This window comes from Marmota monax, unplaced genomic scaffold (assembly GCF_021218885.2).
Source record: "Marmota monax isolate L192 unplaced genomic scaffold, Marmota_monax_Labrador192_F-V1.1 WCK01_AAM20220418_F8-fsc00064, whole genome shotgun sequence".
Taxonomy (NCBI): domain Eukaryota; kingdom Metazoa; phylum Chordata; class Mammalia; order Rodentia; family Sciuridae; genus Marmota; species Marmota monax.
In genome coordinates, this window is record NW_026694542.1 from 9,227,614 (window position 1) to 9,245,554 (window position 17,941).

General features: G+C 47.8%; 1 protein-coding gene across 2 annotated transcripts in view; it reads right to left on the reverse strand.

The window, feature by feature from the left end:
- The window catches only part of Sp2 (Sp2 transcription factor), a 29,978-nt gene extending 22,548 nt beyond the window's left edge, over positions 1-7,430 (reverse strand). The window contains exon 1 of one of the 2 annotated variants that reach the window (XM_046420402.1): positions 7,341-7,430. In XM_046420402.1, coding sequence (XP_046276358.1) covers positions 7,341-7,347 — 7 coding nt within the window. In that variant the 5' untranslated portion in view covers positions 7,348-7,430. The remainder of the gene's footprint in view (positions 1-7,340) is intronic. The other variant, XM_046420401.2, reaches the window with a different exon arrangement.
- Positions 7,431-17,941: the final 10,511 nt, after the last annotated feature.

Below are 17,941 nucleotides of genomic sequence, written 5' to 3' on the forward strand. Positions count from 1 at the left end.
ACTTTATTATAAAGTAGGCTTTGCAGTAAATGAGATTTTGTCCAACTGCAGGCTAATGTAAGCGTTATAAGCCAGTTTAAAGCAGGTGAGGCAAAGCCACGACGCTCTTTAGGTTACATGTATTAAATGTATTTTCAACTTACAATATTTTAACTTACTGTTGGATTTACATAACTCCATCACAAGTAGAGGAACATCTATACTTGCTGTTTTGTTTCTAATTAGTCTCCTGCCACTCTTTCTTGAACTTATTCCAACCAGGCTGTACCCTCCCTATTCATGCTGCCCAAACTGCTCAAACCACCAGAACCTCAATGCTGCTGAATCTAATGGCTAATTGTTATTAGACCTCAGACTTCATCTTTTGTGTTGATCTGACAGCTGGCTGCTCTTCCTCCATGACCCACTCTTCACTTGGCTACCAGGACATCCATACCAAGTTGGCCTCCTACCACTTGGGCTACTTCTAAATCTTCTTTGCTAGTTCTTCTCTAAAATTCTAAGAGCCCAGTAAGACGAATTTCACTGATTTTCATTAAGTGGTTGGGCTATCCCAGGGATCAGCTCCAGGACCCATCTTTCTTCTGCCTACACCCGTTTCCTGGGTGATTTTACCTAGTCTTATAGCTTTAAAAACGAGTATGATGATTCCCAAATTCTATCTGCAGATTTGTTATCGGAATGTCTACTGACATCTTCACTTGGATGTAGTAATAAGTATCTCAAATATTCCTGGCCCTAAACAATGTTCCTGATAACTCCCTAATTCTGAGCCTCCTTCAAAATTTGCCATTGTAGCCATGAGTGGTGGTGCACACCTGTAATCCCAGTGGCTCAGGAGGCTGAGACAAAAGGAACTCAAGTTTGAGGCCAGCCTCGGCAATTTAGTGAAGCCTGATACAACTTGAGACCCTGTCTCAAAATAAAAAATAAAAAGGGCTGGGGAATGTAGCTGAGTGGTAAATTGACTCTGAGTTAAACTCCCAGTGCCCCGCAAAAGCAAAACAAAAACAATAATATATGGTGAATGCTAACTCCATTCTTTTAGCTGCTAAGCCCTAAAACCTTGGGTGTTATCTTTGATTATTTTTCCCACCCTCCACATTTGACAGCAGACACTTTCAGCTCTACCTTCAGAATATATTTGAATATTTATCACCTAGATCCACATTGTCTTTCACCTGGATAACTGAGAAAGGCTCCTACTGGCCTTCTGACCTTGACCTTGTCAATCTGTTCTCAACATGCATCAAATTTACACAAAAATCTTTTTATTCTTTTGCTCAGATTCCCCCCAATAGTGTCCCATTTCCCAAAGAGCCAAAGTTCCCACTGTGTCCTTATGTGACCTGGCTCCCTCTCTGACCTATCCTGCTGTCACTTTCCCTCCCTCCAGCTCCAGCTGCTGGCTTCCCTGTTACTTTAGAACATACCAGGTGTGGTCCCTTGTCAGGGTCCTCTTACTTGCTCTTATGGTTGCTGGAGGTCTCAACCTTCTCCCCTCACTCCAGATTGGGCATAGCTCATTCTCCTCCCCTCTTTCAGGGAACCACTCAGATGTCATTGAGATCATCCCTGATTACCATATGTAAATCCCCCCCACCCACACATTTTTCCTACCCTCTCTCTTCTATCTTTAGCACTTACTTTTTGTTTGGAGTGGGGTACTGGGGATTAAAGTCAGGGGCACTCAACCACTGAGCCACATCCCCAACCCTATTTTATTTTTTTATTTAGAGTCAGGATCTCATCGAGTTGCTTAGCTCCTTGCTAAACTGCTGAGGCTCGCTTCAAACTCCGGATCCTCCTGCCTTAGCCTCCCTACAGGCCTGGTGTTCTTACTTTTTTTTTCCTCTCATTCTTCTGGTATTAGTGGTTCTGGTATTAGGGATTGAGCCCTGGGGCACTTTACCATTGAGCTACATCCCCAGTCCCTTTTATTTATTTTGAGACAGGGTCTTGCTAAATTGCTGAGGTACTTGTGATCCTCCTGTCTCAGCCTCAGGAGTGGCTGGGATTACAGGTGTACACCACCCGGCCTGGCTAGCACTTCTTACTTTCAAACAAGTTTCTATCAGTTACTTATTTATTGTCTCCCAGTAAGAATTGGAAGTTTCCTAAAGATTCTCTTATTCACTGATGTACCCCTAGTTCCTGACCCTTCGGTACTTACCAAACATTTGTTCAATAAATTCTGGAGGGATGTGGAAGGGAGCTTTAAGAACCAAAGCAGAAACCCTGCAGATCTACATATCCTGGAAGCAGGTGAGGATCCACTCCCAAGTCTGCTCAGCTGATCCAGTTCCAGATAGAACTCTGTGGTGTTGGGAATTGAACCCAGGGGCGCTCAATTACTGAGCCAAATCCTCATGCCCTTTTGAGATAGGGTCTTGCTAAATTGATAAGGCTGGCCTCAAACTTCCAATCCTCCTGGTTTAGCCTCCCCAGCTGCAGGTATTTTAGGCATGTAACACCACCCTAGCTCCAGATGCAACTCTCAAGCCCACCAGTCTCTTCACATGTTCCTGAACAAATGCTTCAATGAACACATGAACACAATGAACACATACTAGGTACTACATTTCAGGGTTTCTTTGAACTAACAAGTATAAAGGAATGGAGGGGTAGTTAAGATAATGAGGGCATCTGAATATAAATACCTCACCAAGGTCCACCCTAAATTCCTCTTCCCCAAAGGAGACTTATTTACATTCCCACCCTGCTTGAAGAAACACAGGCAGCAACGGATGGAAACTCCTCACCCAGACCAAAGCCGCCCCGAGAAAAAGTGCAGGGCTTTTCTGTCAAAGAATACTGGGCCTTAGCATTCTGTCTTAGAGAACAGGAGGAAAAAAGAAAGCAAGATACATTTTTTTCCCTTTGAAGAATCTCATTATGCACAAACACTGCTTCCTCTACTCTGGCAAATATATTATTTGTGAGTCATTCCCTACATTCACCCCAGGCTACAATCTGCTTCAGAAATGAGTAGTGACTTCATTTCCCCTGAGAAGAGAGGGCGGGCTTAGCGTTTTCTTTTTTGAAGGCTGGGAAATGTCTTGGTCTGTTTTTTTTCATAGGTTCATCTGAGAAGATTTCCAGTTAGACATTGACTGAAGAAAGAAATATTTCACTCAATCACATGGCCCTGATTGCTGTCTCTTATTCCTTATTCACTCTCTCTTGGAGGTCACTTTGTGATTCTACCAAATCCCACAGGAAAGGTAACAAGCCCAAAGAAAAGGCCCTAGAAAGATCACATTTGGAAATGTGCAAACCAGTAACTGTTGGCTCCTCCAGAGCAACTTTCACCCTGTGGCTACAATGAAAGACCACCTAACAGTCTAATTTACCAAGTAGGGGCAAATTAGCATCTCAGAGCACTTAGCATCAAATAACAGTCACCCAAGCTAAACCTCTGCATCGCAATGTGGAAGCTTCTGGCTAGATACAGCAAGCAATTCTGAAACGAAATGTAGCTAAGGGAAAGAGTTACCCAATGAAGGATTCCAATGGCTGGGCCTCCAAGCATGCTTGTCCTGTGATACAAACAGCCTTGACATCCCAAGCACTGCTTGGAGCTCTCTCCGGTACACTGAGCAATTCCCAAACCAAGCGCTCTGCCTGTTCATACCCCCTTGCTCTGGAACAGAGCTCATCTCCCAAAAGCACACCTGCCAGAAGTCCATTCTAATGAAAAGCACAGTGATTTCCATGCCATTGGCAGCCTCAGGGAATCCAGACGACAGGTAGTGGAAGCCAGACTTCCCCCAAGCTGCTAGTGTGACTCTGAGCTTGCTCCAGGGCTCTTTTAGCGGTGTCCCAGGAGGCAGTAGAAAACTCAGTTTTCCACTTCAGAGTCTGTCAACTGGAACAAATCTACCCACAACACTTGGGAGCATCTCCTCTTAGGCAATCTCCAATTCCTTTCCTATTTAGTCTGACAATGCCCTTGAGTCAGAAATGTCCCATGGTTTTGCCTCTTTGTTCTTCTTTCCACCTGGTTCCAAAAGATTACTGATGGAAAAGTGAGATCCCTTCTACCCTAAAGTCCTAAAAGAAAGCTTCTAGCCAAAAAGATCTACTGGCAATGGAGAAAGAGCATCCAAAGAGACAGACTTTTAAATACATTTCAAAAACAAAATTAAAGTGCTGGATTTATGAAGGAGAAATAAAAAGAAAGCTCCCCACCACCACCACCACCACAGGTCATGATTAAGTATTCAAAGGGGGTAAAGTAAAACAAGTACATTTCATAATGATGTCCATTTCTCAGCCTAGAAATTACTGGTCTGGAACCAATGCACATGCCTGTAATCTCAGCAACTTGGGAAGCTGAGGTGGAAGGATCACAAGTTCCAGGCCAGCCTCAGCAACAAAGAGAAACCTGTCTCAAAAAAAAACAGCTGGAGATGTAGCTAAGTGGTGGAACACCACTGGATTCAATCCCCAATACCTAAGAAAGAAATAAAGGAAGGAGGGAAGGAAGGAAGGATGAAAAGAAAGGGAGGGAAAATACTGGAAATTACCCGTAAGGTAAGCATTCCTGGTTTAGAACATACTGGGGAGAAATTCATAGATTTGTTGAACTGCCCAAAGGGATACTCCAGACATACTACCCCAAATCTCAAGATGCATATAACCTTCTGCAAATAGATTTTAGTCTAAATTTGCCACCCACAAGGTTTAAAATTGGACCCTGTAATCCCATATAAACTAGAACTGTTCATACTACTACATCCCTAAACTTCCTAATACTCCACACAATCTTTATTGACTTATTGGTACTGGGGATTGAATCCAGGGGTGCTTTACCAATAAGCTACAACCCCAGCACTTTTATTTTTCATTTTGACACAGGGCCTCCCTAAGTTCCTTAGGGCCTTGCTAAATCGCTGAGGCTGGCTTTGAACTTTGTGCTCCTCCTTTGCTGGGATTATCCACATATGCCACCATGCCTGGCCTCCACACAACCTTTAAAGCAATGTCTCTCTGCCTCCTTCAATGTGTGGCTACTGCTCACTTGATCCAAAATAATTCCTTAATTTTTCAATGTTTGCAAACAGGGCTTCCAATCTGTGTGTATACAGAGAAAAGAGAAGGGAAAAAATAACTGTCAGAACATGCCACACTTCAATCATAGAAATGGGAGTGGGCAAGGTCTACTTGTCAAACGAAATATGAAGGTCTACTGGCTGACTACAATAAGTTTAACATGTCATCATAAGGGCACTAGTTGGGCAATAATTGCTTAAAGTAAGCTTGGGAATTGCCACATACCTATAACAAAGGACTGTTCGTTGCCTGGCTCAAGGAACCCTGCAACTTCTCCAAAAGACAACAGAAAAATTAAGAAATTTAAAGTCAAGATATCGAAATGAACAAGCCTATCTACTGGAATGCCTTTACCCAGACATTTGCCAAAATATACTCATGGCTTCTTTCCTCCTCTTTGACAGGCCTCCAGAGGGTGAATTCTGAGAGGGAAAGTGGCCAGTCTACGTGCTGTCCACAAAGATGCCAAACTTTTTATCCAGGAGCCAGTTCTCTCTGCTGGGCAGCCAGGGAATATCCAATTATCAATGTACTCTTTGTGGGTCTCCTTGTCGGAGTCTGTGTCTTTAGGAGCCTAGTTCAGGAGGTTCATCATTATCTAGGACCAGCTTTCTTTCCCTTATTGTGGATGCTTTTAACCAAAGAGTTTAAGCCTCTGAACAATCAAGTGGTACTAGAATTAGAAAATTCACCAATGGCCCTAGCCAATGAGAATCCATTTCCAACTGGTATTAAAGCCACTGAACACTGATATCATCAGCCCAATAGATAGGTTGTCTGACAATTTTGCCCTCTTCATCATACACAGGAATTTAAAATAAAGTAAGACACTGAGTTATATTCATTATTGCAAACAAAGGACTTCTTTGTGTTAGTAAACTAAATTACTGCTGTGGTCTGGGTTCCACCATGATTCTTTCTGTGGCCTCTGTGAGCTGGCCAACACTGTTAACTTTCTAGTCCTAAAAATCTTTTCCAAAATACCAACTCAACACTTAGCCCTCCTCTATGATACTGACTGTCTCCTAAGATACAGCATAAAACAAGTTTTAGATGGTGTGTGCCTGTGCATCCTTAAGCAGTCAGTGGCCTTCTACCTGCAATGATCTGTATAAGTGTGACCTTGGGCCAATTCATTGCTCACAGTGGAGTCCTGGTCCATTCCTTTTTCCAGGAAGCAATAGTGGGTGAATAACCTCAGAAGGACAAGAAAAGCCACACTAAGTCTCCATGGATCAAGTTAACTAACAAACATGACAAGATACTGGAATCAAAACCAAGGAATGCAGTGAGGACAGGTTTCTCAGTTGCTGAGAAGACACACTTCCTTTTGAACTAAAATTAGAAAGCCACTAGGTAGGAAACATAAGCCAAGAAGCAAGGATAGGCAGCTGAGAACCATTAAGTCAGCAATGGGGATGGAGTGGAGTGAAGGAAGGAAGCTGGCATCTATTTTGTTTTATTCTTTAAATCATCCCTCAAGACTGACTGTATCTGGGCTTTGGGATTTCAGTAGTCTCCCCAACGGGGGTGTAACAAACAGGTTGGGAGCTGTGTCAACAAGTTCTCAAACTTCTCGTAATTCCAAGAGCTTGCAGATATTTAGGTGGAAGTTCAAGGATCCAAGTGCAAGCATTTAAAAGACGATTTTGTTCAGTCCCAGGCCCACGGCCATCTGCCCAGGAAGTGCCCTGTGGTCTGACACCATTTCCTGATTGGGATACGTCAGTAAGCAGACTGAAGTCTATGCCCAGCAGTGCCCATCTGGTTGGCACCGTCTAAATTTCAAGCATTCCCACTCCTCTCGGTCCCGCAGGCCCTGAATCGCCTGCGGGCATTTAGAATTGTAGTGTGGAAGATCTCCCCCACCCCCAGACACAGGGCGAGCCCGAGGGGTGCCAGGCGCCTTCTCGGAGCAGACCCAGACATTTCCATTAGGCAGGCAGTGCAGAGGTCAGCCAGCGACTCTGCTAAGGGCGAGCCAGGCATGCCCGGGGTGCCAGCTTCTCTCGCCAGCCCCCGGAAGCGCCGCCCTCCCGCCCAGCGGGCTCCGAGGGGGCGGGGAGTCGAACGCCCCCTTCCGGGTGCCTCCGCCCGGCTGGCCAGCCGCGCTCCTCCTCCGGGCGGGAATCCTCCCTCCCCCGCCCCTCCCGTAGCCGGGCCCCGGTGCCAGGCCCAGCCCCAGGGGGGAACCCCCGGCCCCGGCTTCCCCTCCCCGCGGCCTCTGCCCGTCTTCCCGACCCTTGAGGGCCGGGAAGACCCCGCCGGCAGAGGCCAGGACCCACCGCTCATTACGACATCTTCCTCCCTGGCCTCCGCCGCCTCCGCCGCCACCGAGAGCCTGACACCGCCCGCCTAGCGCCCGCCAATCCCGGAGCCCGCCACCACCCGAGCGACGGCAACATTCACCAATAAGCGTTCGGCACATTGGGGACCGACAGCACTGCTAACCAATAAGTGAGCGTCATCTAGAGCGACATTGGTTTGGCCAATAAGGTTGCGAAGTGTCACTGATGGACGGTAGAGAGTACCAACCGGAAGCCTACTGAAGAATGAACGACATATTCATCAGCCAACTAGCTGGAGGCAAAGTCCCGCCTACTAGATGGTTGATGGACAGCAACAGGAAGCTGGATGGGGAGGGGCTTAACTGAGGAATGTTTCGTTATTGGTCGTGATTGACCTTCCACCCACCTCTAACCCAGAAGATGAGTGATAGATCTGCCCTAAAGCCAATCAGAAGTCCTTAGGGTAAGGCCAAGAAATGCCTGTATAAAAAGCGTATACATTGGGCCTTACATGCTGTCTGGCCCAGGTAAGGTAGTGGTATCCTCCTCCTCTTCTTTCCGCTGCAGTCGGCTACCACTCTACCCCATGCCTGGTGAGTGGAAAGCCACCTTTCTAAGTGCCTTCCTTGCTATCGCCTTGGAAGAGGCGACTTTGTACAGTGAAGCACTGGAGCCTGACACCGTGACCGGAGTTTGGGTGACACTTCTGAGATGGAATTTTTATTTTATCACAAGTCCCTCTTAATCCTCAGCAGGTTGTCTCAGGGACTCCCGCTAATCCATGGCCCCCCCAAACGGGCGCGTCAGAATCATCTAAGCTCTTCCTAAAGCGGACTCCTTGAGACACCATCCTTAATAAGATGTGATACTTTAGGGACGTGTTTAGAAGCGCCTCAGGTGGACACAGTTGCAAACAGAAGTTTAAGAACTCCTGCTTGGTCTCAACCCCCTTTCCTCGAGGATGAAGTAAAGCACTTGGTAGGCATCATCTAGGTAGGATTATTTTTCTTTTCCAAGCCTCTCTCCTGTGCACGATTAATTTAGGAAGGCTGCCTGGCATCCGTCCACTCCAGCTTCAGACCAGCCCAGTTTGGTAACCTCCACGTATCCCATTTACAGAGAGACCTTAGGCAGGTAAACAAAATTCCCTGAGTCCTGTGGCCTCATGTGTATAAGCCAGGCTGATCACACCTACACCTCAGAGTAGTAGCTTTCCTTTTTTTAAAATCATAAGCCAGGGCTGGGGTTGTGGTTCAGCATTCCTTCTCTACAAAAAAAAAAAAAATGAACGGAAGTTATTGTGCCCAATCTACAACTAAAAACATTTTTTAAAAAATCATAAGCCACATGGGGGCTGGGGTCGGGGCTCAAGTGGAAGAGCACTCCCCTTGCACAGCACCACATAAAAATATATGAGTAAAATAAAGGTAAAAAAAAATCATAAACCATAGAGAGGAATAAATTTTGCATCTTAACCTGATACATTTAAAGTGAACCAACACACTTAAAAGTTGAATAAGAGTGTATAACAAAGTTTCCAAAAACAATACCCTTACTACTTATGATGCACTGGGAGAAAAATAAATAAATAAATAAATTATATATATATATATATATATATATATATATCATACATACATAATTTATGGTACACTGAATATATACATACATATGTATGTATGTGTGTGTGTCTGTTTATATATATATATATATATATATATATATATATATATATATTTGATCTATTGAACCCAGGAACTTTTTAAATGCTGGGGATTAAACCCCAGCCTCCTGCATACTAAGTATGTACTCAACCACTGAGCTGCACCCCTATCCCCAAGAATTTTCTCTTCTGTCCTCTTTCCTTCCTTCCTTCCATCTTCTTTCTTGTTGGTCATGACTGGCAGTTTGAAAAAACATTGCCAGAAAGGTTGATGTGATAAAATTATATCACAGAATGCTTAGTAAACAGTAATTCTGATTTACCAGTCTACTCCTCTCAATGTTAACATTTGAAAAGTAAGACATTAGATGGTATCATCACTTCCCTACTTAATATCCTTCACTGGGCCTGTAATCCCAGCAATTTGGGAAGCTGAGGCAGGAGGATTGTAAGGTCAAAGCCAGCCTCAGCAATTTAGTGAGGCCCTAAGCAATTTAGCAAGACCCTGTCTCAAAAAAGAAAAAAAAAAAAAAGAGGGGGCTGAGGACGAAGCTCAGTGGGTATAAGCACACCTGAGTCCAACCCCTAGTACCAACAACAACAACAACAACAATTTCACTGGGTCTCCTATGCCCTTTTAGATATAACCCAAACTCCTTTCTAAGCAAATAAAGTCCTCCACACTCCTACTTGTATATATTTTCCATCTTTTATCTTCCTCTACCCATTCCTTCTCTACAAATCATAGCTTTGTTCCTCAAGGAAAGATTCTGTAGTCCCTAAAGACCTATGAATCTTTCTACTAGTTCCCTTCCTACCTTACCCTTTTTTTTCTCCTGGTAAACACCTATGTGTCCCTTAAGATCCTGTTCAGCTGGGGTTGCAGCTCATCAGTAGAGTTCTTGTCTATATATACATACATACATATGTATGTATATATCATATATATATATATATGTATATTCATATACACAGAGACACACAATGAGCAGGGCCTGGCAGGGGTCGGGGGTGGATCCCTATTACTACAAAAAAATCAAATAAAAAACTTAAGGGACTGGGGCTGTAGCTCAGTGGCAGAGCACTTGCCTAGCACATGTGAGGCACCACATAAAAATAAACAATATATAGCTTAGTTGGGATATAGCTTAGTTGGTAGAGTGCTTGCCTCGCATGTACAAGGCCCTGGGTTCAACCCCCAGCAGCACAAAAATAAATAAATAAACAAACAAATAGAAGGTAAAACCATTCTATCCATGTACAACTACAAAAAAATAAAATAAACATTTAGCCTGGCACAGTGGTATATGCCTGGAATACCAGTGGCAGGGGAGGCTAAGGCAGGTGGACCTCAAGTTCAAAGCCAGCATCTGCAATTTAGTTAAGCCTTAAGCAACTTAACAAGAACCTGTATCAAAATAAAATAAAGGACTCAGAGCCAGGCATGGTGGCACATGCCTGTAATCCTATCAGTTTGGGAGGCTGAGGCAAGAGGATTGTGAGTTCAAAGCCAGCCTCAGCAACGCTAAGGCACTAGAGCAATTCAGTCTCTAAATTAAAAAAAAAAAAATACAAAATTTAGGGCTGGGGATGTGGCTCAGTGGTTGAGAGCCCCTGAGTTCAATAACTGGTACACCCCCCCCCAAAAAAAAGGGACTCAGAATGTGGCTCAGTGGTTAAATGCCTCTCTCTAGGTTCAATCCCTGGTACAAAAAAAAAAATTAAAATTAAATAAATAAAATTTAAAACAAAGCAAAAACCCTGCTTGAAATCCACACATTTCCCTCCTGCCTAAACCTTTGTCCTCCTCTGTGCTGCCCTGGACTCAGCACATGCAAAAGGCCTGTTTCTCATGGTCTATCTTATACAGCTTTTTTTTTTTTTTTTTGGTACCTGGGATTGAATCCAGGGGTGCTTAGCCATGGAGCCACATCTCCAGTCCTTTTTATTTTTAATTTTGAGACAGAGTCTTCTTAAGTTGAAGAGGCTGGACTGGAACTTGAAATCCTCCTCCCTTAGCCTCCCAAATTGCTGGGATTACAGGCGTGTGCCACCACACTGGACTATTTTACACACTTTTTTCTCACTTCTGACTCCCCTGAGAGACTGAGCTACAGTAGGATTGAGGCCATTCGTCAGAAGGGTCAGAATATGTATGCCAACTTAAAAAATGAATATTTGCATATGTTACATATACAAAGGACTTGTTTATATAGACCATACATTCTGTTCCCAGGGGAGTTTTCAAGCTGATTGCTTCACTGCCGAGCCAAGTACTCCACCCGGGTTCAATGACTCAGCTACATTAGGGTGCAGGGGTTTTGGTGGGGAGGTGGGGTTGAATATCCTGCTGGGCCACTACCATACCTCTTCTGGGACAAAAGCTGGAGGAAGCTATGCTTCTCCTACCCCAGAGGCCCCATCAAGAAGACAGTAGAAGTTCGGGGCAGGGGGAGGACTCCTGTGGGTTGGGAACAGGGTGTGAGTACATAGAAGAATCCACCAGTAGTTTTGAATTATTTGAATGGTTTTGCCTTTTAAAGGCGGCCATTTTCCATGTTGTTAGGCTATCTTTCGCCTCTGACTAGAGGCACAGCATTTTTCCCCCTTTCAGTGGTGCTAAGGATCAAGCCCAGAACCTCAAGCATGCTAGGCAAGCACTCTGTCACCTGTCACCGAGCCACATCCCCAGCCCCTACCACTGGAGTCTTTGAGCCTTGTTCACAACCCCTCAAACACCATATGAACTCTCTTCTGTCAGATCTCTTCCTTCAAGATAGCCCCCATCCTAGTCCCCCACACAGAGGGAGGCCAGGCATATGGCTTCTAAGTGCCTTTTGTCTCCCTGGCCACACTTTAGACTCTGTAAAGAGCTTTTTTAAATTTTGAAGTCCTGGTCCCATTCAGGGAAGTAAGTGCCTGGGGATGGAACCCAGGTATCAGTATTAAGAACATTCTCAGGTGTGTTCACCCTATGAGATCTTCCACGGGGGGTGCCCAAATGGAAAACTAGGAAAAGTCTGTCACCTCCACCCCACTCACTCCTGTCCCTCTTCTTCCTAAATTTCTCCTCTTCCCCACCTACCTGCTGTGGTCTTAGAAGATGCAGGGCCTTCGGGTGGTTCCAGCTGCGTCTCCTGGGGTTGAACAGGGATGGTGTCTCTTCCCCGGGGATCTGGAGGCAGGTTTTTTTCTCAGTGTTTTGTCCCTTCTTGCTTCCATGTACTTTCAGCCTCTTCCTACTCCAAGGTGTCACATTTTCCCCATTTCTAATTTGCAAAGCTGCTTGTTCTCCACAATGGAAACCTTCATGTTTGTCTTACTGGCCACCTTCAACCCCCAGAACACTGATGGTATCAGGTGCACAGTAAATGTTTGTTGACTGAATGAATGACTATCCTTTTAACCCCTTCACAACTTACCCTCTTTTTTTTTTCTCTTTTTGGTACCAGGGATTGAACCCAGGGGCGCTTAACCACTGAGCGAGATCCCCAGCCGTTTTTGTATTTTATTTAGAGAGTCTTGCTGAGTTTCTTAGGGCCTTGCTAAGTTGCTGAGGCTGGCTTTGAACTTGCGATCCTCCTCCTCCTTGTCCCAAACTGCTGGAATTAAAGGCATGCGCCACTGTGCCAGTGGTGCTCTTCTTTTTTGAGCCCAGTCTCTTTCATCTCCACTTCACTTCTCCTTCCCTGTCTACCTCTTAAGCCTCCTGCCTCTTCACTCCTCTGCTTTTCCTGCTTCCTGACACTTTCTGTCCTTCTCTTCTGCAGGCTGAAGTCACCATCTCATCCATAGTCGGGAGAGTTAGTGTTTCCACCCCCACTCCCAGATGGCTAAAGGCCCTGGAGAGAGGGCATGGAACCACACAGTCTGTGTCCTTAAGAAGCCACAGATTCCTTCTGGAGCCTTCTATGAAAGGATCCACTCGGCATAGTAGGGGCTGTTAGTCCAGAAACTAAAAGACTATTACTCAGGACAGCCTCTGATGGTCCGCTGGCCCACACTCCTGCTGGTCTGCACCCACAGCTGAAGCTCAAGGTTTAGTGTTGCTGGAGGATCTCAAGTTCAAGGTCAGCCTCAGTAACCTAGTGAGACCCTGTCTCAACATAAAACAACAAAAGTGCTGGAAATATAGTTCAGTGGTAAAGCACCCCTGGGTTCAATCCCCAGCACACACACAAAAGAAATAAGTAATAAAAATTAAAAATTGCTGATTTTATATTAAGGATTTCCAAGTAGCCTCTCCTTTTCCTTCATCTATGGGGAAGATTTTTTAAGCCATCCCTGATGCTCTTATGTGCAGGCTCTGAAAAGGATTTGATGGGACGAATACCCAGTTTGAATGAGTCACAGCTATTCTTTCCCTCCCGGGAGTCCATCCATGACTTCGGTGATGCAGGTTGCTTCCATCTTCTATCAGCATAAAAAATGGACAGAGGCTGTAAAAATATATCTCTCAGTTACACTCTGCCAGTTGCCTTGACTCTGCACCCCAGGGGCACACACCCAGCCACTCCTCTGTGGCTCCTGACCCTTGACTCCTCAACTCCCTTGAGGGTCCCTGACTCCTCAGCTCTCTCTGCCCTTGGCTCCCCTGCCTGGGCCGACGGCTGCCCACCAACTGCGATGGAATCTTCCAGCATGGACATTCTACCTATCCCTTTCCATAGGGTTCTTCCTTCTTCCCTGGTTCTTCCTATCTACAAGCCTTCTGGTGTGGGGTCTGGGGCGCCTCTGGAAGAAAGGCCAGGGCCCCAAGGAAAACAAGCCCTTCATAAGGGACAGAAGGCAGAGTCCTCCTGGTCTTTGTATGTTGCCACCAGGGGGCGCCCAAAGCTGTTGCCCAGAGTTCAACCCGATAGGAACAGGGAGGAAGCAGGGAAATTTACTTCAATAGTAAGGTATCTGGGGCCTGCTGTTGGCCAGGCCAGGGCACTACCGCATCTGGAGACTGGGATGTGTTTAAACCTCTACAGAGACTCCACGAAAAGAGCGGTTGTCCTATCTCAAGGAAGAGGCAAACCCCTCCTTGTGTCCTTGCAGCAGCCAGTATCCTCTGTCCAACTCAGTCCCCTACACACAGCCCCTCGCCCCTCTCCTGACCCAGACCAGAGATCCATGCAGCTGCCCAATCTGCTTCCCTGAGTCCAGGATTGCCACAGCAGACTGGAAGCTCCCCGGGAACAAAGGCAGACTGCAGCCTTCCCCAGGCGGGCACAGCCCCCTCTTCTTCTATTCCTCTCCTTCTGGGCCCCTGACTCCCTCTGCCAAAGCCAAACCTTGGTCCTATCACTGTTTTCCTGAGACCCTGGCTGTGGAGAGTGGGGTTCCCTGAGGCCCTTGCCTGGGGATGCCAGCTCAGGAATGCAATGCGGTCCCTGGAAGCAGGACCCAGCTGGCAGAGACTCGGGAAGTGGGCGATGGTGGCGATAACAATAACAATAATCATATTAATAATAACACTGGGGCCCACAAAACGGCTGTGAAATACCCTCTAATGATCCCTTGTATTTATAGATCTCCTTCTCTTCAGAGCCATTGCCCAATTAACCCTCCCAGCTTCCCTAGGAGGGCCAATTAGCCTCATATTTTACAGCCAGAGGAAATCAAGGCTCTGAGAAGGGGATGGAGGTGGCTAAGGTCACACAGTGCATCAGTGACAAGATTTTGTAGAGTGGCACTCTCTCCCTCCTTTACATCTAGATCCACTTAGGTGTGCTCAGGTACCTACAGGCACACACACAGGCACACACAGCCCGCCCCAGCTGTCTTGCCAGGACTTCATCACCTGGGAAGAGCTGGGGCAAAGGGTGGTTGGTTGCCTGGAGCAACAGGGAGGGAGGTCCCAGTTATCCTTGAGGAGGGTTCCCCAGGGTCTTGGCTGGAGCCAACCAAGACTTTAGGGATTTAGTTCTGATAGACACGCTTCAGGTCTGGTCAGGACTGAGCTTCTCCAGACTTCAGGGCTCCGGAGGAAAGAAAGGTGGGGACTCAGGGGCCCCACTCAGCATTCCCTACCTCAGCACAAAGATATACCCTTATGGTGCCAGGCTATACTGCACCCCTGAAAACCCCTCCTCCATGCCACCGTACTGGAGGTGGCAAGCCAGTTCCTAGCAAGAGAAGCTATGTGGTGGCCCTAGGGGGGAATGCAGAAGGTAGGGGTACTGGGAAGGCTTCTTGGATGAGAATGGCTGCCATTTGGCCTATCCAAGGACACTCTAAGGATATGGAAGTTGGAAGGGGGTGGGGCAAGGTTACCTCAACTAAGAACTAGAGCAGGTGACCAAAGCGGGCAGTGAAGTAAAAGTGGGATGGCATTTGGCTGATAACACCAGCCTAGAGAGAAGTTTCCAGTTGGTTTGGACACTGGGGTTGGGGGAGCTCTTCAAGAGAGGGAACTTACATTGGAACAGTCGTGCCAACCAAGCTGGCCATAGGCTTGTCTGGAGTCTTCAGGCCTCTGGTTATTCTCACCAGGCCCCCCGCCCACTGGCTCCGCCCCTGCCTCTTGGTTCCCACTCTCCCTCTGGCCTCTGACCCCTGGAGCCAGGGCCTAGGATGGGCCCTCCCCCAGCTCTTGGTTTCACCTCTGAAACTCCAGGCTCTGCATTGCTGAGAGTTTACTAGGGCTCCCATCTGGGTCCCACCTTTGATCTGGCTTCAAAAAATAAAAAGCAGTAGCAGGAGAGTAATTTTCCCCAGACCTGCTGGGGAGGAAGGCAGGCTGGAGGCAGGTCCTGACCAGCCCGGCCCACTCTGAGCCTGCAGTCAGAAGCTGGTGGCAGCCAGTGGGGGCCAAGGGAGCAAAGCCATTTATTCTCTTGACTTCCTCCCCTTCCCCTTCTACAGCATGAACCTCCTCAGTCTTCCTTCCCTGACAGTCAGGAGAAAGGGCCATGCAATTGCTTCTGGAACCTTCTCCCCAAGCTGGGATTTCCCCACTCAGCCTCTGCCATGCTAGCCTGGATTACAGCTGGGCTTCCGCTTCCTCAGTGACAGAGGGGTGCCTTTGACGTCCTCACTCTTCTCCTGGCCTGTTCCTGGGGAGTGATCACTGACCACCACTCAGGGTGGGGCCTAACGATGGGCAAGTTTGTCCACCTGGCTAGGCACCTGAGACATGACTCAGTTGGCTGTCTCCATGCCAGCAGGGCTCTCTTGGTAGGCTGAGCTGAAGGGTGGGGAGGGAAGGCCTGCTGGAGAGAGGAAGGGTCAGCCTTTTATGGTGCTTCCCTCAACCCTTTCCCATGGGGCACTGCAAATCCTGGCCATCTTCTGGTGGCAACCCACCCCTTCCATTTCAAAGGCTGTGGGTCCTTACCTGTTCTCAGGATGCTTACCTGGCCCTTGTAAGTGGTTAGCATTGCAGCTCACACCCATCTCACTGAGGTGCAGGTGAGGGACCAGTGGGATGGGGTGCAAAATCTGAGAGACAGTAAAACCCCACTCTTCAAGCTGCCCCCATAGATACAAGAGCCACTGGCCATCAACAGGTGGGGAAGGAGTCAGGGGTCCACCCTAGGAGAAAAGTGGCAACTGGGTTTGACTAGACAAGAGCTGAGGATGAGGGGCTGTGACTAGGCAGCCAAGCGCAAGGTACTTTCTGGGTTTGTGCGTCCTTAGTTTGCCACCTCTGTCTCCCTTCAGGTAGAACACTTATCCCACTCACACACTCTGAAAGTCCTAAATGTTGGGAGTCTTGACCAGACCCACTCACACACCCGATACCCTCCTCTGCTTCAGGCCCCTGGGTTTGGAGGGCTAGGCTCCTGCGGCTTGTGCCCCACTCCCTGGCTGCAGAGGGAAGTCTCTTTGGAAGTTACCCCCCACCTTGCCCCAGGGATCTCTCCCTGACCTGGGGCCAGAAAGGAGAGTTCAGGGAGAGGAGGAGAGGAAGTTGGGAGCCACCCGTCTCCAGGTGGGCGGGGTCCCGGCTGCGATAACCATCATCCTGGCAGCTCCAACCTGTTCTATTGGTGAGTAATATTTTTTTCCTAGAGGAGAAAGGTGAAGGCCTTGGTGGGGAGCAATTCTAGCTCTGAAGTGTCCGTGCAGCTCCCGGGCCCCTCCAGGCCTTGTGCAAGAGCAGTAAATCTCTCACCACCCACAGGCTGGGGGGGCCTGCTGCTGCGACTTTCATGTCAGGGAGGTTTTACGCGTTTGCTCCTCAGTCAGGCTCCATGGCTCCTGCCTGGGGCCTCTCCCCAGCCTGTAAAAATCCAGCCCCATAAATCTGCGCTGCCCCCCTAGGGGCCAAGCAGAGTTCCTCCCACTCTACCCCCCATCCACAAGCATCTCTCCCCAAGAGACGGCAGAGCCATGTCAGGGAAAAGAGGCCAAAGGCCTCCTGGGAAGGACAGCAGTGGGGTCAGGGGCTTCCTGGGGCCGCTTCTGCCAGGCTCCTCTGGCATCTTCCATTGTCTTGGTGGGTCTGGACCCTCTAACTGAATGGTCCAGCGCTGGAGGGGCTTCTGGTAGGGAGGCCCTTGTCGACCACAACCTGCCAGCAGCCACCTGAGTCTCCCAAGACAGGTGGCTGTCTGCCTGCCAAGCCCCCAGGTGGAGTCAGAGGTGGCAGGCAGCCCAGTGACTGTGCTGCTTTCCTGGATCCAAATGGGGAACCCAAGGATTGAGAAAAGGGGTAACAGTGGCTGAGACCGAGGTCATGCAGGGATGGCTGATGTGGTCCAGCAGATTCAGTGATGAAACCCAGTTCTTAATTTCCCAGCTGATGGAGAAGACGGGACATTCACCCAGGATATGGGCATTGAGAAGGGGTCAGATGGCAGGTGCCAAGGTGGGTCTCAGGGCAGGCACAGAAGAGTTGGGATCATGCTGGGGATGTGCTGCTAGAAGAGGGCTGGGGACAGACGAAGAGGTGAGGGTGCCTCCAGTCCAGGGAACAATGTGTTCGAAGGAAGAGGATGAGCCT